Source organism: Maniola hyperantus, chromosome 16 (genome assembly GCF_902806685.2).
Source record: "Maniola hyperantus chromosome 16, iAphHyp1.2, whole genome shotgun sequence".
NCBI lineage: Eukaryota > Metazoa > Arthropoda > Insecta > Lepidoptera > Nymphalidae > Maniola > Maniola hyperantus.
The window spans coordinates 6,507,328-6,529,949 of NC_048551.1; the positions used below are offsets into that span (position 1 = coordinate 6,507,328).

Below are 22,622 nucleotides of genomic sequence, written 5' to 3' on the forward strand. Positions count from 1 at the left end.
CTTTGTATTGCTAAAGATATGTACCAATTTTTTCATGAGCTACTCAAAAATGGCGAGGTGTGCTCCCAGTATTAAAGACAGTAAATACCATTTCTATTATCTTATTTAGTGTTCCGTGGTACCAATGGAAATCGCAAAATAATATCGGTGACGTAAATGCAATCTCAATCAATATTGATTAACAATAGCTACCAGCGTTTATCTGCTTTTTCTAGGTACCATGCTATAAATTGGTGCACATGGAAGCTAATAACATTTCTCATCGTAAAGTAGTGACTTAAGGACGCAGTTTTCAAAATGGTTGTGGCCGACCCCGAGGCAGTAAATGGTTCGAAGTTTGAAGGTGTGGAAACCGACAGCTATGCGTTGCGAATTTTTCAATCGACGTTAAACTTGCTAGCTCATATACTAATTGGAATCGTAGTTGGAGTTTGCATCGTGTTTGCGTTCAGAAATGGATTGCCGTTAAATATGACGAATATGCACATTGTTTTGTGTGTTATTGGTGTGAGTAGTGCATTTGGACTAACCTTATCTTGTTAATTTAGATACCCAAAAATATTTCTTTTTGCACTAAATTACGACCTATAAGTATTTCAATGATTAATTTTGCTAAGAAGTAGGATATTAGTCATAAAATGATGTTCATTCGTGGATGGTAGATGATGCCCATTAGTGATCACTTAAATAGTTTTTTTTATATTTTTGTGTACACCAATTTTGACTGCTAGGCGTTGTCCTAATACAACGCGAACGCGATCATCGCGCGAACTACAAATAGGACACCTATTCGAGATCAGTATGTTTGATCGCGCGTCCGTACGAGTAAAATTCGCGCGAACTTACAATGATCGCGGTTACGCGTTCATTAGGAAAACGCCTAAGTTATTCATGGAAATATTTTGTATTATATTAAAAAATCTAACCCGATATTAGTTCAGTTGTAGAATTTTATTCAGTGCCCTAAAATTAAGTTGGTACCAAGTTACTATTCGTTTGTAATCAAAGTCAAAATCATTTATATTATGTACCTATGCTTTTTTTTAATAGAGATAGCGAGAAAACGAGCAGGCGGGTCACCTGATGTTAAGTGAATACCGCCGCCCATGAACATTTGCAGCACAAGAGGAACCGCAGATGCGTTGCCGGCCTTTTAGGAATTTGTTGGTCCGCCCCTTGAATAACCCCATGTTGTAATCTAGCTTGCTCTAGAAGCGCTACGATAGATCCAGACTCCACCAAACCAATAATATCTGATTAATTTTCCTTTTCTTTCAGTACCAGCTATTGATGGCCGAAGGAATTCTAGCTCTGTGTCCTCATAATAGTTGGACTGCTGGGTTCAGATTGGTGGACAAAAGAAGGACACACACAATCCTGCAAATTATGGGTTCCGTGCTAGCTATCGTAGGAAGCGTACTCAAAATGCTTGACAAGAGTACCAATTTTAACACACTTCATGGTCAATTTGGTAAGATTTTTTTGGTAACAATTATTTTTTTATTAATACAAGTTGGCCCATGTTGGATAGAAATTCTTTTTATTTCCCTTCTTATTTTGTAGAAGAAGGCGTTACTTACTTTACAAATTTCCAAATTCATCCTGCCAAGAATCGAATCTGAGACCGCCCGCTTATAATTTAACCATATTTTTTTTTATTACAGCACTGGTGGCAATGGTTTTCACTACAGTGAGCCTGGTAAATGGATTGACGTCACTTTACGCATACGAATTGCGTAAGTGCATACCAGGAAACTTCTCCAAGATCCCGCACATCATTTTCGGCGTAGTAGCATTCGTCGCGGCGCTAATCTCTCTCTGCTACGGGTTCGATTATGGGTTTTTCAAAACCTGGACTGGCCTCAACCAACACTATGGGTTTGCGTATGCCATGATGGGCATGGCCGCCGCCTTCACTTTTATCATAATCGTCAACCCTATGATTACAGCTTTCAGTAAAACTGTTCGTATGTGTAACTAATGTTACGTTAGTTCTTAAAACTCAGAATCTCAGTGTTCGTACAGTTATTTGTTGCAACTTTTTTGTACAAAGTCGCTTTAAATAAAATGATTAGGTATCTATTGATAAAACATCTATGTATTTATGTTTATTGAAACATTAATTTAGGGAACAGTAATAGATAATAAATCGTTTATAATATTTTGTGTATTTTTAATTGATTTTTGCGTTGAATTACCTATCTACTCATCTTCTCTATATATAAAAATGAATCGCTAAATGTGTTGCTCGTCGCAAATCTCGAGAACAGCTGAACCGATTTCGCTAATTCTTTTTTTATAATATTCCTTATAAAAAAAGTCCGAGGATGGTTATTACGGAGAGAAAAATTTAAAAAATCTGAATCGACTGTGAGGCGGTACGAAGTTCGCCGGGGCAGCTAGTCAATAATAAAATTTTCAAAAGTACTATAGTACAGTGGCGTTAGAAACTACATATTTATACATAATAGATTAAATCTTCACCATGATAAGGACTGATTAACTGTTAGTGTGTCCTGCATCACTAAAAATCTTTATCAGATATATTTTCTGAGGCGTTACTTATTTTTATTCATCTACCTATATGAACAAAAATCAAATGCCGCATGGATGAATGATAATGGTTCTTCTCGGTAGGGAAAGCATTCCGAACCAGTGTTCGATGCATATTTTGAGGATTCAAAAGTACCTACCTATAAAAGTTTAATAGAACAAATTATTTTTATTTATTTAATCACTTGAGAACAGAAATAACAGCAGTAATCATTATTGACAAGATTTGTATGAAAAAAACTTTATAAAAAATTCAACCCGGACAAAGTTGGCGTGGGCTCCTAGGTAGTAGTTAGTAGTAAGAGGGCGTCCATAAATTACGTGAGGTGTTTTTTTGAATTTTCTGGCTCTCCCCCCCCCCCCCCCCCCCCTGGTGAGATGTCGTAAGATTTTATTTAACCCCCTCCCCCATCCCTAAATCCCTCACGTGAGATTTTTCAAAATGTGGGTTTCTTACGTAAACACGTTGGATAGGTACTTGAATGAAATTATTTTCTTTCTAACGAATTAGTGAATTGTCTAATCGTAAGTATTACGATTACGCTTAAGATTAAATCTTAAGCATGTTTAATCTGGATTAAATGGACCAAAATAGTATATTTTTTTGTTTCAATCAGAAAAAAAAATTGCATGATACTTATTTCCCGAGACCCCACCTCTCTCCAACGTAAGATTAGATGAGATTTGACTCGACCCCCCTCCCCCCTTAAACATCACAAGTAATTTATGGACGCCTCCTTACCTACCTATACAGGATGTAACCAGAACGCTTGTCGGTAGCAAAAACTAAAACAGGTGATAGCACTGATGATTAGACTAATATGATACCAAAGAAAAGAACGCCAAAAATATATTTAAAAAAATCTTACATTTTGTAAAAGTTCACGATATATTGCAAATAAAATATATGACTGACGCTAGAGGTCAACGAACGTTGCCTAAGTAGGCCACTCGTAAGGCATTGACTCGAGTTTTGCACGCTATAAATTGCGAGTCTGAAAAATACGAAATCACTAAAACTACAAAATGAGGCAAATAGTTATTGGTATTTTATTGTTTAGGTAGTATTTAAGTTTTAAATTTAGGATTAAATTTACTTTATTTTATATAAACGTAACATACTTAACTTCACATACATGGACGCGTAATTAACGCTACCCATACACTGAACACACACACACACACACACACACACTTTATATTTGTTTCATAATTTACTTGTTTTTTTCCTTTTTACTCTAGGCTTCCAAGGATACTATGTTTTTATTTCCTTAATCCATTTAGTTTTGATATTATGCCTACTTAGCCAATAATTGTTTTTTTTTAAATTTTGTTCCTCTGTATGAAATAATTTTAACTCACTCTTATATATTGTTAATTTTTCGAGAAAATCTGTAATTGGCCATACTTCTGTAATTAGCATTTAAGAAACTTATTGTATTATTTTGCTGTTGATTTTCCTATAATAAATAAAATAAAATAAATAATAAATAAAGTATAACAATAACGCTAAGTTTTTGCTAGCGTTCTGGTTACAGCTTGTATAAATATAATCAATTAATAAAAAGCGGTTCACCCAATAAATAACCGTGAATATTTGTGAAATATACTACAAATTATTATTTACTTATTATGAAATATTTTATGAGTATTTCATTTATTTATTCATCTTTAATTGCTCACACGTAAGTAGGTATACACAGAAAAACAATACAAGAAATAGAAGAGACTATAGTACGCGAAGGTCGAGATGGCAATCGTGGTGGGGAGGCCCCGCACACCCGCACAACCACCGCAAAGCCCCCTGCTAACCCGGTGCAGTATAGCGCGGGGGACGTGGGGATGAACGAGGCATACCGCCGCCTCATACCCCGATTGCTATCTCAACCTGTCGTGGTGTTACAAGCTGCATCCAAGAGAGACATAATAAGTATTATTACTGAATAGTCCAAAGAACATATTTTCGCATAGTATCCAACCAACTCGTTCGGAAACGACAACGCGATCACTAAAGCACCTTATCTTTATGGCATCTGAAGCTAAAGGAAACTGCAGGGAAGAGTAATAGCCCCGATACGCACATTCTGAAATAGAGTATTGTTGCCTTTGCTAATGTACCCTGTGATAAATGTGAATACGACCAAAGCCAGAAGAAATCACAGAGACTACGTAAATGTACAGCTTTTGTAACATTTACTGGATTTAGGTAAGTAGGTAGAACATGGACAAAAATAGCGTAAATCGTAATATAAAACCAAAAAATACAAGTGTTTTAAAAAGAAAGTGCCTAACCGTAACCTAACCTAGGTCCTCGTTATTTTAATTATTACTAAACTTTAGTCAACTAATGAAGCTTAATCTACCACCTTATTCGTCAGTACTTCAACAGTTTACCAGAGATTTTTAACAGCAAAAACAAGTAGGTATACAGGTAGTACGCAACATGTCAAGATGGCAATCAGGGTGTGAGGCGGGGGGACACCTCGCGTACCTGCACGTCACCCGCGCTTGCCCGCACTGGGTTAGCGCGTTGGCTGTGCGGGTTTGCGGGGCGTTCCACGACGTTTGTCATCTCGACCTGTCACGTACTATAGGTAAGTGTGTTTCCAGCTCTTTGACACATTTCTGCCGAGAGACCTTCTCCTTACTAATACTACTAAGGAAAAGCTGACTGACTGACTGACTGCTCTATCAACGCACAGCTCAAACTACTGGACAGATCAAGCTGAAATTTGGCATGCAGATAAGCTATTATAACGAAGACATGAAGTAAGGATTTTTGAAAATAAACCTCTAAGACATTAAGTAAGGATTTTTGAAAAATCAACCTCTGAGGGGGTAAAATAGGGGTTTGAAATTTGTGTAGTAATAAAGAAAATCAAACACAGGAGTGGGTCAGGAATAAGGAAACTTTCTAAACAATATTTTAGCAACCAATTAACCACAGTATAAAAATATAAGCAACTCTGAATGATTGTGATGAATCTGCACCTGCAAAAACAAGGGTAAGGTCTTGCACAGAATAATCATTTTATTGAATATCTTATTATTCAATACTGATAATGACAAACTGTGATCTCTTTCGATACAGATAAGTTACTCACGAGCGTTTATCTGCTCTTACATAGAGCTACTTTATCTATAAATGCATTCACATAGAAAAGTATAGACATTTTTTAACTTACATTAGTAACACAAGGACGTAAAATTTTCGAAATTACCATGGCTAATCCCGAAGTAGGAAAGTCTATCCCGAGTAGTCAAAATGGTTCAAAATTCAAAGACGATGAAAGAAAGGAAAATTATTCGTTGCAAATTTTTCAATCTACACTAAACTTGCTAGCTCATGTATTAATTGGGATTGTAGTGGGAGTTTGCATGTTATTTGGGTTTAGATATGGAGTGCCGTTGCGTATGACTAATCTACACATTGTTTTGTGTGTTATTGGTGTAAGTATTGAATTTTAATTGTTATATTCTTAGCAAAAAATTATCGAAAAGTAAAAAGTAGTAAAGTGAAGGACTAAATTTCACTTTTTATTTATGTGTCCTTTGCGTACAAATGTATAATATAAAAGAGTTACAAATCTTTTATATTTCAGCGGTGTTTTGTGTTTATATTGTATAAATATATACAATATTTTATACTAACTAAATTAATAATTTGTTATTGAATCTCACTACCAGATAAACTTTTAATAAAATTTAACGAACAAACCAGAGAATTATTTTAATTTCAGGTATTTAAATTTTTTATTTTCATTATTCCGGTGTTTCCATTTTTACATTTCCTTTAATTTTCAGTACCAGTTGATGATGGCAGAAGGAATTCTTGCCCTTTGTCCATATAATAGTTGGACTGCTGGGTTGAAATTGGTAGACAAAAAAAGGACACACACAATCCTACAAATCATGGGTTCAGTGCTAGCTATTGCCGGAAGTATACTCAAAAGTCTTGACAAAACTACTAACTTTAACACCCTTCACGGTCGGTATGGTAAGTTATCATCATCATCATCATGATCAACCCATCACCGGCTCACTACAGAGCGCGGGTCTCCTCTCAGAGTGAGAAGGGTTTTTGGCCAAAGTCTACCACGCTGGCCATGTGCGGATTGGTAGACTTCACACACCTTTGAGAACATTATGGAGAACTCTCAGGCATGCAGGTTTCCTCACGATGTTTTCCTTCACCGTTAAAGCGAATGATATTTAATTAATTAAAACGCACATAACTCCGAAAAGTTAGAGGTGCGTGCCCGGGATCGAACCCCCGACCTCCAATTAGAAGGCGGACGTCCTAACCACTAGGCTATCACACACTTATGGTAAGTTATACCAATCTTAAACTTCGATCAATGTGCACACTTACCTCTACTAAAATTGATTAAAAAGAGTAGTCTAGAAAATATAAATATAGCAAAATACCACTCACTGACTAATCACGAAATCTCAGGAACTATAAAGCCTACAAACTTGGAATTTGGAAGGTTGGTTCCTTCTAGGATGTAGGTGTCAGCTAAGAAACGGTTTTGAGAACATCCCCCCCTAAGGGGGTGAAATGGGGGGGTGGAAGGTTATATGAAAGTTCTACGTTTTTGTATAAATAATAAAAATCTGTATAAGTCAGTTTAAGAAATTCCCCCCTTAAGGGTGGTAAAATAGGGGGGAAAAGTTTTTGTAGAAAAGTTTTAAATATTGTTATTTTAACTTGAAATTTGAAACATAGGTTCTTTCTAGGGGGTAGGTATCAGATAAGAAAGGATCTAACTAAATTCCCCCCCTAAGGGGTGAAAGGGGGGTCGAAGGTTGTAAGGTGAGACTGAGTGAGTAGGTAAGTGAGGCATTTCGCAGCGGGAAAATTTCTGATCTTATGAGAAACCAGAAATTTTACGCGGACGAAGTCGCGGGCAACTGCTAGTATAATATAAGACCAACTCTTATTAATTCTAAAACCAATATTAAATTTTTCTTTATTTCCAGCACTGGTGGCAATGGTTTTCACGATAGTGAGCCTGGTTAATGGAGTCACATCTCTTTACGCGTATGAATTGCGCAAATGCATACCTGGGAACTTCTCCAAAATCCCCCACAGCATCTTCGGCGTAGTAGCGTTTGTTGCGTCTTTAATCTCACTCTGCTACGGATTCAACTATAGCTTTTTCAAAACTTGGACTGGTGTGGAAAGAAGCAGCGGGGAAAACCAACATCATGGATTTGCTTATGCCATGATGGCAATGTCCGCCGCTTTCACATTTATTATAATCGTCAATCCTATAATAACTACTTTCAATAAAACTCTTCGTGTAAAGAAATAATACTTACTTATAGTTCTTAAAATTTAGAATCTCAAAGTTCAGTTCATTTTAATTTTTATGTGTTAGATCGCTTTATCCTCTGTTTTACTGTTTGTTCTGCCCAAAACTTGTTATATATCTATAATATACCTACTTACTTAATCAATCACTAATTGCGTTTTAGTAAACATATAATATGTATCTTCGATCGTTTTCGAACGACACATAATTTTATCAATAGACATTTCCCATTTGCGACTATTATCAAACTCTGTGTCAACAAGACGAATATAAATCGAGGTCAAATTCTGTTTAATGCTAATCAAATATCATAATTAATTAATACATAATTAAAACATCATTATCATTTCGAATACCTTATGATCTAATATTACAATATAAGTATAATGTACTGTTAAAGTTACAAGTAATAAATTATTATGATATTTCAAGAATATTTTTATTATTTTATAAGGAGCTAAGGCTTGTATATTTCTCCTAAAATAATATCCCATAAATAGAACCTTAAAAGCGACTTTCTATGCTGTTAACCAGTTCAATATGAGTGTATACCTAAATATCAGCAGTTTTATTCGATATCAAGATAAACTAGTCACTAACGTTTATCTGCTATTTCTATACTATAAAAAAAATTCGCATACAAACTTATACCCATTTCTCATCAGTACAGTTAGTACAAGATTGAACAATGCATTTATCGTTTATCGTTTCGTTTACTCCTCACGGTCAATGTTTACGTATTGTCCGGCAGTATGAGTTGGCCATAACAGTCAGTATTGGACTCATCGAGTAAAAGAAATAGTAAACGTGATGGTCCAACTCTCGCCACAATTTGTCTCTCTTACACGTTCGCAAAAAAAGGGGGACAGATATACGCTGCCATTTTGTTGAGTTTGGCATTTATTATTTCGTTTATTGACGTTTTTGACAGATTGACAATGACAGATTGACAGCGTGACAATGACAAACAAGTGACAGTCCACCACTTAGTCTATGGTGTGTGTGTCTATGGTAATTTGTCTAAGATCACTAAAAACCTCAAGAAACTTGTGTCCAGAGCCAAATTTTCATCAGATTAAAAAAAAAGTTACCGCTTTCTAGTCTGTTACTCTGTCATTGTCAGTAAAAAAATAAATCAAAACAAACCAACATAACCTTTTATCATAACTGAAACTGAGAGTTGAGACTGAAACAAACGGAACAATCGCTTTAGTTTTAACTAGAAAACTGAAGTTTTACTGATTATTAGGTATATATTATTGTACGTAATACAACTTTGTAGAAACAACTTCGACAAGGAAGCTGACAGAAAAATAAGCTGGGCTGGGCAGCATTTGGAAAATTGCCTCAAGTCTTCAATTCGTCGATACCCCAAAGCCTAAAGACGAAAGTCTTTAATGAATGTGTCCTACCTGTGATGACGTATGGTGCTGAAACGTGGACACTGACAGTTGGCCTTGTCCACAAGTTCAAAGTCGCTTAGCGGGCTATGTTGGGTAACTCTGAGGGACAAAATCCGTAACAACGAAATCCGTTGGATGACCAGAGTGACTGACATAGCCCAACGAATTAGAAATCTGTACTGGCAGTGGGCAGGCCACGTCTGCCGCAGAACCGATGGGGCAGACGTGTTCTGAAGTGGAGACCGCGTATCAGCAAGCGCAGTGTGGGACGACCTCCAACCCGCTGGACTGACGACCTTAAGTAAGTTTACTCTCTCTCTTCGGATCACGCTCACATAATGTACTAATTACTAGGTAATACAAATCTCTTGATCTGAATTTGGACACATAGACAAGTGGCCAGGTTTGAAGAGTATAGTTAAATCATAACATAACTTCATATGTACCTACCTACTTAAATAATTACTGTCTACTAGGTACCTAGCATTAAATGAGTTCAAAAAGGGCTGAGCCATCATTAATAATTATATTTGTTAGAACAGTTTTGACTACTGACCGCTTGATAAATGACAACACATTTTAGACATAATCTTGTGGTACACTGAAGTTAAAGTTGCAATAAAACATCTAGGTAATCTATTACAGAAAGGCAACTCTTTAATAATCAATTCAGTTTTCTTTGTTTAAGACATGTAATTAAGTTCGGGACCTTGAGTTTGAGCTGTATTTTAGTGTATGTATAAAGGTTATCTGTCTATCTATCTGCTGGCTTTTTACAGCTCATCCGTTCAACCAATTTTGACAAAAGGTACAAAGATCTTTCATCCTGGGGATGGATATAGCCTATTTTTAAATAAACTAGGCTCTGAAAATCGAACAGTTCCCACAAGATAAATGAAGTTGCGAGTATAAATTATTTAGTGTGGAGCTTTGTTACATGCTGGAGAAGGAGATAGGCTACTTTTACCCTTTAAATCAGCGCGGATAAAGTCACGGGCATCATCTACTTATTAATTAATATTATAAATAAAACTTAGACCTCATTAAGATAGATAGTAAAATAAGAAGAATAGTTCTTGTCTAATTAGCAATTTAAAAAATTAAAGATCAATAATTTCTATTTTTTCAGTGATAACTGTGGACCAGTTAGTTACGTTATGTTAACAGCCTGTGAATGACCACACCACCTGCCTAATCCACTTTGTTAGAAGAATGCAAGTTGATTTTGCTGCATCAAGACTACACTCTACAGAATCCTCATAAGTCATCTAAGTGCAGTAACACTGCGCAACAAACTACAGTTTTATAACAATATAAAAATTTAATAGTAAATAAAATGTTTTTTGTCTCTGCTTTTCTATTATGAACATAGTGTTTTTATAGCTAGTCATGCCATAAGATTCTTTTATAGGCATTTTAATTCATACCTACATACAACGGGCTAGCTTTTGAGACTTGCCGCCTTGATGGAGAAAAGAAGAGGAGATAGGGACGTTCCGGAGTCTCTGGATTCATCCATACAAAACGTGAGTGAGTCTCTGGCTGAAGGAGTGAAGGGGTTGACTTACCCCGCCGCCCCCTACCGAGGCTGTTTTAAGTCAATGACAATTTTATCAAAATTAAAAATCATTTAAAAAAGTATACATCCCCGGCGGAAAATCACTCCTTCCAAGGGAATGATTTCCCTCCCCTCCCTTTTACCTCAGCTACCCCCATCAAGGCTGCACGTTTCAAAATGTTCATACAAATAAACAAAATTGAAAATTGCCTGTTACGTTCTCAATAAGCTCATAATTAAAAAAATTGTGAGCTAATCTTTGAAGTGTTGAACCGATTTTGATGAGACTTGGTGCACAAACAGTTGGGGACAGTGTGGTTAATTCTGTTAGACGAGGTCTAAATGTATTGCTATCCTTTTCTGCAGTGCAGGGAGCTTATGAAAGGAACAGCAATACACATAAACCTGTCATTTTAATTTAGTTTTGATCATAGATTCCCGGAAATATCCAGGCAGGCAAATTCCAGAATACTTTTTAACTATTATTAGTATCATCTGAAAACTTACTTTTTTTAGGATGAAATAAAACAAATTAAATTCTTTTGTTTTAATTTAAATTAGATACTATAAGTAGGTAGGTATGCGTATAAGTATTTTACATCAGCTGTAAAATTCATAAGGTGTATTTAAGTAGGTACATCATAAACAGTTCAAATTATATAGGTATTCTACAAGTCTGATGACCCCCAGGTTAGTTGCAGTCTTGACTCTTGAATTAAGTTAGGTTCTAGTGGCCCTAGCTTAGGTAGCTGGAAGATAGGCAACATAATCTGGTAAGTATAGGTTAGGTACCATAGATGATCTGCAACCTGAAAATAATAATTTATTTTAGAAAAATACTTAATATAATAAGCTAGCTAAATTTGGTAGGTAGGTCCATTTCATACAAAATTTTACTAACTTATACCCTTCTATACTAGATTGTGCCCGCGATTTTGTCCGCGAGGACTACACAAATTTCAATTAGATAGATCAGTCAGTCAGCTTTTCCTTTTTTATATATAGATAAATTAAGTACCTACTTTCTTGTTTGTGAATGGATGCAAGTAATGGTAGGTAGTAGGTAGGTATTTTCTGTTATTGTATGTATGTTTCTTAATATACCTGGTAGGTAGGTACCTACCTAGGTTTCTATTCTGGTGAAAAAATGGGTTGATTTTATCAGATGTAGGTACCAACTTATATGTATAATTGAATCATAAATTAATGTAAGTAGGCACCTACTTAGTAGGAAATTTGAGCCACACGTTTGATGTACCTACCCATAAGGCTTAGAATAATATTATGTAGGTATTAGGTACCTAGGTATAGGTAGGTAATAAATTGTGCATATCTTACCTTTGCCTCAATGATCAAGGTGTGACATACTCTTTGTGATCGATCTTACAACGCTACAAGTAAATGCATTCTGCGAGCTATATGTATGGATGGCTATCGCTGCACAAAATGATTCATCCGAGATGCACTATTATCATTATCTATCATTTTAGCCTGTGGATGTCTGTCTTCTACATCCAATCATCGCTGCACAAAATGATTCATCCGAGATGCACTATTATCATTATCTATCATTTTAGCCTGTGGATGTCTGTCTTCTACATCCAGTCATCGCTGCACAAAATGATTCATCCGAGATGCACTATTATCATTATCTATCATTTTAGCCTGTGGATGTCTGTCTTCTACATCCAGTCATCGCTGCACAAAATGATTCATCCGAGATGCACTATTATCATTATCTATCATTTTAGCCTGTGGATGTCTGTCTTCTACATCCAGTCTTGAGGCATCCTCATTCAGCCACTTCACGTTAGGTACCTACTCTATAATATGAACGGTCCATCGGTCGGTACCCCACTAGGTACTTGTAGGTATGCTGTGGTACCAAATCTCAACTCAGTAGGAACGCAGGCATGGATTGTTCACTGCCACTTCAACTTGCTGGGTGGTTTCGACTATGTGAGAACCTGTTTCTTTGACGGATGCTCAACCAAGTACGACAGGCATGGATTGTTCACTGCCACTTCAACTTGCTGGGGGGTTTCGACTATGTGAGAACCTGTTTCTTTGACGGATGCTCAACCCAGTACGACAGGCATGGATTGTTCACTGCCACTTCAACTTGCTGGGGGGTTTCGACTATGTGAGAACCTGTTTCTTTGACGGATGCTCAACCCAGTACGACAGGCATGGATTGTTCACTGCCACTTCAACTTGTTGGGGGGTTTCGACTATTTGAGAACCTGTTTCTTTGACGGATGCTCAACCCAGTACGACAGGCATGGATTGTTCACTGCCACTTCAACTTGTTGGGGGGTTTCGACTATGTGAGAACCTGTTTCTTTGACGGATGCTCAACCCAGTACGACAGGCATGGATTGTTCACTGCCACTTCAACTTGCTGGGGGGTTTCGACTATGTGAGAACCTGTTTCTTTGACGGATGCTCAACCCAGTACGACAGGCAAGGATTGTTCACTGCCACTTCAACTTACGGGGGGGTTTGGGCTATGTGAGAACCTGTTTCTTTGACGGATGCTCAACCCAGTACGACATGCATGGATTGTTCACTGTCACTTCAACTTGCTGGAGGGTTTGGGCTATGTGAGAACCTGTTTCTTTGACCGATACACTGCGCACATCACAAATTACGCCGCTGAACCAAATTTAAGTTACACAATCACGAAGGTTAGCTTTGACTACCTTCCCAAACATTCTCCTTGCCTCCGTGGGCAAATTAAGGCACTTCACTTATTAAATTTCATCATTTTGTTTAATTATCAATAAGCTTTCACGCTTCTCTCACCGAGTATTTTTTGGTGAGTTACAATTCGACTATCGACTCGTATCCATAAGCGAAAATGACGTCATTTACTAGTTTTAGGACGTCAAACTTAGGACTCGTACTGCCAAATTACTCGATATTGGTATTGGTGTAGGTAAACGCATACCATTCTCGATGGTGACGTAGTTATGTGGTAATTGGTATCGTAAAGTTGAAAGCTATACTCGCAAACACTCGATCATCTTTAGTTCGCAATATTTCCGCTGTGTCGCTGCCTGTAGATGTATGGAAACAGTCGATTTCGACTTTGGTATTTTTAAAACTATGAAATCTTATACTAACTGTACAGACGTTACTGTCACAAGGACGTAAAGTTTTCGAAATGGTTATGGCTGATCCAGAGGCAGTAGTGAATGGTACCAAATTAGACGATGTGAGGGTGGAAAATTATTCGTTGCGGATTTTTCAATCGACGCTAAACTTGCTCGCTCATATTTTAATTGGGATTGTAGTTGGGGTTTGCATCCTGTTCGCCTTTAGAAATGAATTACCGTTGAATATGACGAATCTGCATATTGTTTTGTGTGTCATTGGTGTAAGTATATTTTAATTCTCGATTAATTTTATTTTTTGATATTCCAACAAATGTTCACTTCTGAAAATTAAGTATCGACCTTGAGATCCAAAATAATTTTTTTTGTACAAATAAATTATTTAATAGTAATTGTCACAGCAACGTTTTGTAACTGAGCTAACTTGTACATTAAATTTCATGCAGTCTTTTTAGAGTTTTTTAATGAAACTTAGTCGAAGTTGATGGATTAATTGTTTTTATTATTACTGATACAAAAACCAAAAAATTAACGTCGATAATATTAAAAATTTAGTTTGTTTTTTTTTCATTTACTTTAATTTTCAGTATCAACTTTTAATGTCCGAGGCAATTCTTGCTCTTTGCCCTCATAATAGTTGGAGTTCCGGGTTGAAATTGGTGGACAAAAAAAGGACACACACCATCCTGCAAATCCTTGGTTCAACGCTAGCTATTGTTGGAAGCATACTCAAAATGTTTGACAAGACTACTAACTTTAACAGTCTTCACGGTCAATTTGGTAAGATATACAAATCTTTAACTTCGATATAGGTATAAATTTTAAGAAAACTAATTAATTTTAAATACAACACAAAAATTGCGGACCAGCAGGGTTCAAACCTACGTTTTCTGGGTTCGCACTCTACGCCTTGACTTATAAGTTCACTCAGTACTGAAGCGAATGTTAATACATCTAGTAGCGAGACTTTGCAGCTATCGATACTATTAAAATTATTTAAGTGGAGTTATTTTTTTTTATTTTTTTTATTCAGGCCCTTACTGCCCTTGACTGCAATCTCACCTGGTGGTAAGTGAAGATGCAGTCTAAGATGATAGCGGGCTCACCTGGAAGGGGTATGGCAGTTTTTATTAAACCCATACCCCTTTGGTTTCTACACGGCATCGTACCGGAACGCTAAATCGCTTGGCGGCACGGCTTTGCCGGTAGGGTGGTAACTAGCCACGGCCGAAGCCTTTGAACCGGCGACCTTTCGGTCTTCAGTCCGCTCCTTTAACCGTTGAGCTATCGAGGCTCTAATTGATTTTAATGTTTGTTTTGATTTTCAGGACTGGTAGCAATGGTATTCACTACAGTGAGCCTGGTTAACGGACTGACGTCACTTTACGCATACGAATTGCGTAAATACATACCTGGAAACTTCTCCAAGATCCCCCACATCATTTTTGGCGTAGTAGCATATGTTACGTCATTAATCTGTCTTTGCTACGGACTCGACAAAGGCTTTTTCAAAGAATGGACGGGTGTCAGCAGCAGCGGTGAGCCCCAACATCATGGATTTGCTTATGCCATGATGGCGATGGCCGCTGCCTTCACTTTTATTATAATTATCAACCCTATGATTACCGCCTTCAATAAAACTCGTCGTATATTAAATTAATACTACAGTAGTTCTTAAAATAATAATTGTGAATCTCAATGTTCATACAATCACTTGTTGTAAATATATTAGGTGAGTATGTTATCCTATTCAACGTATTTCTGAGATCCAGATTACGTGATATAATTTAAACACTTATTGTTATCTGTATAAAACCTACTGTAAGTGGTGTTTAAGTAAAAATAAATAAATAATTGTGTTTAACAAGTTTTTTGCATAATTGCATTCTCGCCTAGAAATGGTATGATCCGGTATTAGGAATATCTACCCTCATATGTTATTTAATGGTGATAGAGGTGAATGACAAGGTGACAACACGGCAATGACACGGTTACGACACAGCAACGAAACGACAACGACAAGACAATGACACGGTAACTACAAGACAACGACACGACAACCTATACATATTTCAAGTATAATCTTTATCCGGCATTAGCCAGTACTTTTAACGAATTGGGTTTTCACTATAGTTCAGACTGATTTACTGTAATCTTATCACAAAACCTGTAATGATATAATATATTTTATACAACCTATAGGTATAATATTCGTTCATGGATATATTGAATCATCATGTATCTTATCCACAAAAGTATGTAATGCTTTAAATCACCGATAATGGCACGATACTAAATTATATTTTTGACAATCTAAGGATTTTGATAAGATTTTACAAAGTTTTTATTTTTAACTGAAACGTGAAACGTTTAACTTTAAATAAAAACTTCCTAAATCTTTTGTTAATGGTCCTATTTGCTATACTTAGGCAAAATCTCTAAGCTACTATATTCGTCAGTCAGTTTATCCTTTTTAGGTTTCCGTACCTCAAAAGGAAAAAAGGAACCCTTATAGGATCACTTTGTTGTTTGTCTGTCTGTATGTATGTCTGTCCGTCTGTCGAGTGTGTCAAGAAAATCTATAGCGTACTTCTCGTTGACCTGGAATCATAAAACTCGGTAGGCAGGTAGGTCTTATAGCACAAATAAATGGAAAAATCCAAAAACCGTGAATTTGTGGTTATATCACAAAAAAAAATATGTTGTGAAATTATAACTAGTATTTTTAACTTTCAAAGTAAGATAACTATACCAAGGCTTTGTACTATTATATATTCTGTGCCTATTACATTCTAAAACAGATTTTTATTTATTTTTATGCATAATAGTTTCTGATAAATTATCGTGTAAAATGTCAAAAAAATACAGCTGATATATATACAATAAAATACAAATACAGAACCCTCGGTGCGCGAGTCCGACTCGTACTTGGCCGATTATTTGTATAGATCACATAGATTAATAGGTAACCACTGTACGATTATACTTTAATTAACTCACCACTCGCCAATTCTTCGCTTCGCCATGCGTCTAGGTTGGTTTTTTTTTTTGTTCACTTCATGTATACAATGCACAGGCAAGCAGCCATCTTGCCATAGAGAGGGTGCGGGGGCGACGTCCGCGCCGAAGTTGCTCAGGCGTGTCGTTGGCGAGTATTCGCGGGAAATTTAAAACCCAACATTTCCCCCCACCGAAATCCATCTGGATTTCACCAGTTAAGACACCAATTGAAAATAAAATTTATTGAAAGTTAGTGCATAACTGTTAGTTGAATAATTAATTTAATAGAGTGTGGACTGTATAGATAATAAATATAGACATATAATTATAAGCATGTTGAATTGCATAAACTAAATGGCTAACGAAAATATAATTGAAGCTAAGTTGAACAAAATATATGTAAATAAATAAAGACATTATGCATACATGGCTAAGCTGACTCCGTTTCCAGAGGTAAAGGACTCAACTTAACTATGGGTCGAGTGAATTCGGAATTCTTTGTTCGAACGCTGACCACGCGAACTATGCCGTCAGGCCCGGGATGCAATTTAGTGACTCTTGCGAGACTCCATTGCAAGGGTGGAAGATGATCTGAGTTTACTAACACCAGATCACCTATTTTCATATTTGAATTTTTGGTAAGCCACTTTTGCCGTTGTTGTAGCAAATGGAGGTAGTCCTGCCTCCATTTTCTCCAAAACTGTTGAGAGATTTGTTGCACAAGTTGCCAACGGTTTAAACGGTTTTCAGAAATTTCTGTAATGTCATATTCGGGTACGGATAGCAGTTCGCGTCCTATCAAGAAATGTGACGGCGTTAACATCTCAAATTCATTTGGGTCGCTTGATAAGGCGCACAATGGTCTGGAGTTAAGAACTGCTTCGACACGAGCAAACACAGTGGTAAGCTCTTCAAAGGTTAAAGCTCGAGTGCCGACCGATCTCTTTAAATGCAGTTTAGCCATTTTGATGCCACTTTCGAAAATTCCACCAAAATGACTGCCAGTTGGTGGGTTATGTCTCCACTTGACATTACGTTTAGAAAGCTCGGTCGATAGCTCGTTGAAATTTGATTTTAAGAATTTCGAGACTTCTGCAAGGTGTCTACCAGCCGATACAAAGTTGGCCCCCTGGTCTGATATTAAGGAGTTACAAATTCCACGCCTTGCGCAGAAACGGTCAAAACTATGTAAAAAGCTTTCGGTGCTTAAGGATGAAACAACTTCTAAATGCACTGCTCGAGTGGCACAGCAGACAAAAAGGCACAGATATGCTTTGTAAACACGCGCATTTTTACGAGTGGACTCTTTGATGTAAAACGGACCACCCATATCCACTCCGACTGTATGAAAGACATGGATGTCCTCAGACCGAAATTTAGGGAGTTCACCCATCATGGGTTGTTTAATGGATGGCGTGACGCGAAAACACGCAATACATTTCGTGGTGCGTGACCTTATCACTCTGCGTGCTGAAACTATCCAATATTTTTGACAGAGGATACTTTGAAGAGTACGCGGACCCACGTGTAAGTGCAATCTGTGGTAATGGTCAATTAAAATGTTGGTAAAATGGCTCGTCTTAGGAAGAAGTAACGGATGCTTTGTAGCGAAAGGCAAGTCTGACTGGGACAGCCTACCCCCCACCCTGAGGAAATTGTCTGAATCAAGGAAAGGATTCAGCTTTCGAAGGGCTATACTACATTTCTCACCTTTGGACAAGGCAGCAATATCATCAGAAAAATGTTGCTGTTGAACACTTTTGAGAATTGCATTATGAGCCGTCCTCATTTCGGAAATTGAGAAACTTCTTCTCTTCTTAGGTTGACATCTACTGTTATTTAGAAATAAGTAACAGCGAGCCACAACATTGATTAATTTAGTGTAACTTGAAAACTTTTCTGCCAGTTCACACAGAAAATTAGTCTCAGGTTTCTGAGTCGTAATCAAACCAAAGGCAGGGCTTGGTTTCAGCTCTGGTGGATTCTCATCCCTGAACTCTTCAATTGACTTTATAGGCCAGGTGGATCTGTTCTCGTACAGCCACTGTGGGCCGCTGAGCCATTCTGGCATCTCAAGTAGCGTTGATGGTAACGCACCACGAGAACACACATCCGCCGGATTACTATCGCCTGAGACATGATTCCAGCACGAGGAAGGAACTGCATCATTGATCTTGGCAACACGCGTGGCCACAAAAGTCTTCAGAGTGTGACTAGGCGTGTTGAGCCAGTTCAAGACCACTGACGAGTCGGTGAATAAAAGTATCTCTGATACCTGTTGTCGAGTTACTAACATTGAATATACATATTTGATTAACTTGGATAATAGGTGCGCAGCCATCAGCTCTAATCGAGGAATAGAAACTGTTTTTAAAGGTGCGACCTTTGATTTTGCAATCAACAAACTGATTTTGGTATCAGTGTTTTCAGTACGTAAGTAGACCACAGCAGCGTAGCCCCTTGAAGATGCATCGCAAAATCCTACAACTTGAAGTTGAATATGCTTTTTGAGAACAGCATGTCGTTCATGCTTGAACTGAGACAGTAAATGAAGTTCACTGACATATGTTTGCCACTGAGCCTCCAAATCCGCTGGCAATGGTTCGTCCCACCCTAGTTGTAAGGACCATAGCTGCTGCATTAGACACTTTGCATAGAAGATACAAGGAGCCACATATCCTAGAGGATCGAACTGACGACCTATTTGAGATAAAATAGTTCTCTTAGTTACCACCGGGTTTGGAGGCACAGTTGAAAAGGTGAAAGAGTCGGAAGCGGGTGACCACTGCAGGCCAAGAACTTTGATTGCGAAGCTCTTGTCATCGTCAAATGACAGTGGGGTTTCTCGATGGTCGTCTGGCAGATGCTCGAGAACTGGTAACGAGTTACTGGACCACTTTCGCAAAAGAAAACCACCACGTTTCAATAGAGCGATGAGATCATCTTGAAGTTGTAGAGCTTCATCAACTGTCTCCACGGACCACAAGAAATCATCCATAAAGAATGCTTTCTTGAGGGCCTGGGCGGCCTGAGGATACGTTGCAGCTTCCTCATCCGCTAAAGTGTGCAGTACCTTTATAGCTAGGTATGGACTGCTGGCAACACCATATGTAACTGTGTTGAGTTCGTAAACCTTAATAGGTTGATCCTGGGAAACACGCCATAGAATGTGTTGATATGGCCGTTGACTTTGCTCGATTAGAATTTGCCTGTACATTTTGCAAATGTCAGCAGACAAACAAATTTCTTTGAGTCTGAAATTAATGATGAGCTCATTAAGATCCGCTTGTAGCTTAGGACCTGGCAAAACTACCGAATTGAGAGAGTTGAGGTTAGAAGTCTTACAAGAAGCATCAAACACCACTCGATGTGAGGTCGTGGTACTTGAAGGCTTGACAATACAAAAATGCGGGATGACATACGTCGAATCCACGTCTTGTAATGAGCCTAGACAAGTCATGTGCCCGAGAGACTCATACTCACTCATGAACTTGTGATATTCAACTTTGAGATCATTCTCGCGTTCGAGTTTTGATTCTAAATTGAGAAGCCTACGTATAGCAATTTGCCGTGAGTCGCCAAGCTCATAACCCGGTCGCAATGGGTATTTGACTATATACCTCCCGTTACTATCACGCTGATGTTCCTGAGCGAATAGTTGTTCTGCTAAAACATCATCTGGATTCGGTGGGATCTCGGTAGGTATATTTTCCAATTCCCAAAAAGAATTCATTATTTTATCGATATGCGTTGAAACGCCACAAATTGCACTGAAGGTGCTTGTCTCATGTTCAAGTTGAACGGAAGAAGGTACAGACTGACTCGCATGTTGAGGCAGCATAGTCTGACCCGTCTTGACGTACTCGACATGAGAGTGTTTCTGATGTCCAAGTTGAACGGAAGAAGGTACAGACTGACTCAAAGGTTGAGACAGCACAGTCTGACCTGTCTTGACGTACTCGACATGAGTGTGTTTCTGATTCCCAAGTTGAACGGAAGAAGGTACAGACTGCCTCGAAGGTTGAGACAGCACAGTCTGACCTGCTAGAACGTACCCGAAAATCGAGTGCAAAGCTACTGGCATACCACTTTCTTGTGGTAGAATCCGTTTGCCATCATAAATATAGGGGAACAAATCACCCGCTATTAACATGTCGATAGGACCCGGTTTATAAAAGGAGGGGTCTGCTAGACTTATATTTTTGAAATTATTTATCACCTTGTTAGATAAAGGCATGGTGGGTAAAGCACCAGTAATTTTTGAAACAATAACTGTGTCAGTTGACAATATAGGACCTGCTTCACTTGTGGGCTTGACTGTACAAGTGGTTAACCCGTGGTCTTGAACCGCATTTCCACCTAACCCGAATGGTTGAAAGTGACATTTACGGCGTGCTAGACCTAAACGCGAAGCTAGCTCTTGAGTAATGTAGCCCGTCATGGCACCACTGTCAATTAAACAACGAACCGAGTGGTATTTACCCCAACGATCTGCAACATGAATAACTGCAGTGCCGAGTAAAACAGTCAGAGAGGCCGAACATGTTAGCGCAACTGTGCTATCCGCAGTATCTGTGCCCTTATCTATGTGCAAGGAAAAGTGATGTGGACTCGAACACATGCACCTAATCGAAGATGGGCAGTTTTGAATACTATGCTGCTTTAAACAATTTTCGCACCTCTGGTGTTTCCTAATTGCATCTAACCGTTGAGTTGGTGAGAGTGCAAAATAGTCCGGACACCGATAAATTGAATGTAATTTTTTACAATAAAAACAATCCTTAGTTTTGAATTGTGTGGGCTCGCCCTTAGTATCATTACTAATAGAAACTTCGGATGCAAACGCAGGTTTTGATGTATTAAAATTTGATTTAATTAATTTATTTTGTTTTGATAAGTTATTTTGTGCCTGACTGTACCTAACCTGATTTTGTTGTTTATTAGAAAAAACCATTTTTGATTTAATTTGTCCTTCAGTCATCTCGATTACTCGAATATGATTTTCAATAAAGGCAATCAGTTCATTAAAAGTTGGTATGTCAGTCTGTGAAGTCGACTGTTCAAACTCCCTTCGAGTACTAGAGTCTAAATTTCTGATCCCGATATAAAATAACATAAATTGTGCTAAGTCTGTGATATTTAACATTTGTAACGCCTTAACACTTTCCTGGAATGTCTGAAGAAATGAATTGAGACCTGCCGCAGACTCATTTTGTAATGGTTTGAAATTAAACATTTTGTCTAAGTAGTTAGTAGCCAACGCTCGCTTATTTTCATATCGCTTAAATAATGCACTCCATACGATTGAATAATTTTCCGCACTGACAGACATTGCCTTTAATATTGTTAATGCAGGGCCGCTCACCGATGATAACAAATAATAAAATTTTTCAATATCAGACAACTCAGAATTATTGTGTATTAGAGTGGTGAATGTATCTCGAAAGGTTGGCCAGTTTTCCAAAGCACTATCAAAATGGAAAATTTCTAACTTAGGCAACTTTGGTTTTGCAGCAGATTGACATGTCTCACGCTTCAGTTGACCTTCAGGTTCAGATATTTGCAAACTTAAAGCAACTGCTTGAATTGAGTAGTATAACACATCAAAATTTTCAAATTCAGTGTATGTTGGTGCAAAATCAGGGTCATATTTCTTATTTAAGGCATAAAGTTC

General features: G+C 37.7%; 2 protein-coding genes across 2 annotated transcripts; both read left to right on the forward strand.

Moving 5' to 3' along the window:
* The first annotated feature begins 242 nt into the window (after nt 1-242).
* On the forward strand, nt 243-2,152 carry LOC117989538 (transmembrane reductase CYB561D2-like). The gene is made up of 3 exons (XM_034976905.2): nt 243-507; nt 1,279-1,471; nt 1,665-2,152. The coding sequence occupies exons 1-3, from the start codon at nt 298-300 to the stop codon at nt 1,979-1,981; spliced, it is 720 nt and encodes a 239-aa protein (XP_034832796.1). The 5' UTR covers nt 243-297; the 3' UTR covers nt 1,982-2,152.
* Nucleotides 2,153-5,761: 3,609 nt separating this feature from the next.
* LOC117989775 (uncharacterized) lies at nt 5,762-15,623 on the forward strand. The gene is made up of 6 exons (XM_034977186.2): nt 5,762-6,003; nt 6,358-6,550; nt 7,537-7,859; nt 13,966-14,211; nt 14,536-14,728; nt 15,277-15,623. The coding sequence occupies exons 1-6, from the start codon at nt 5,776-5,778 to the stop codon at nt 15,606-15,608; spliced, it is 1,515 nt and encodes a 504-aa protein (XP_034833077.2). The 5' UTR covers nt 5,762-5,775; the 3' UTR covers nt 15,609-15,623.
* The last annotated feature ends 6,999 nt before the right edge of the window (nt 15,624-22,622 follow it).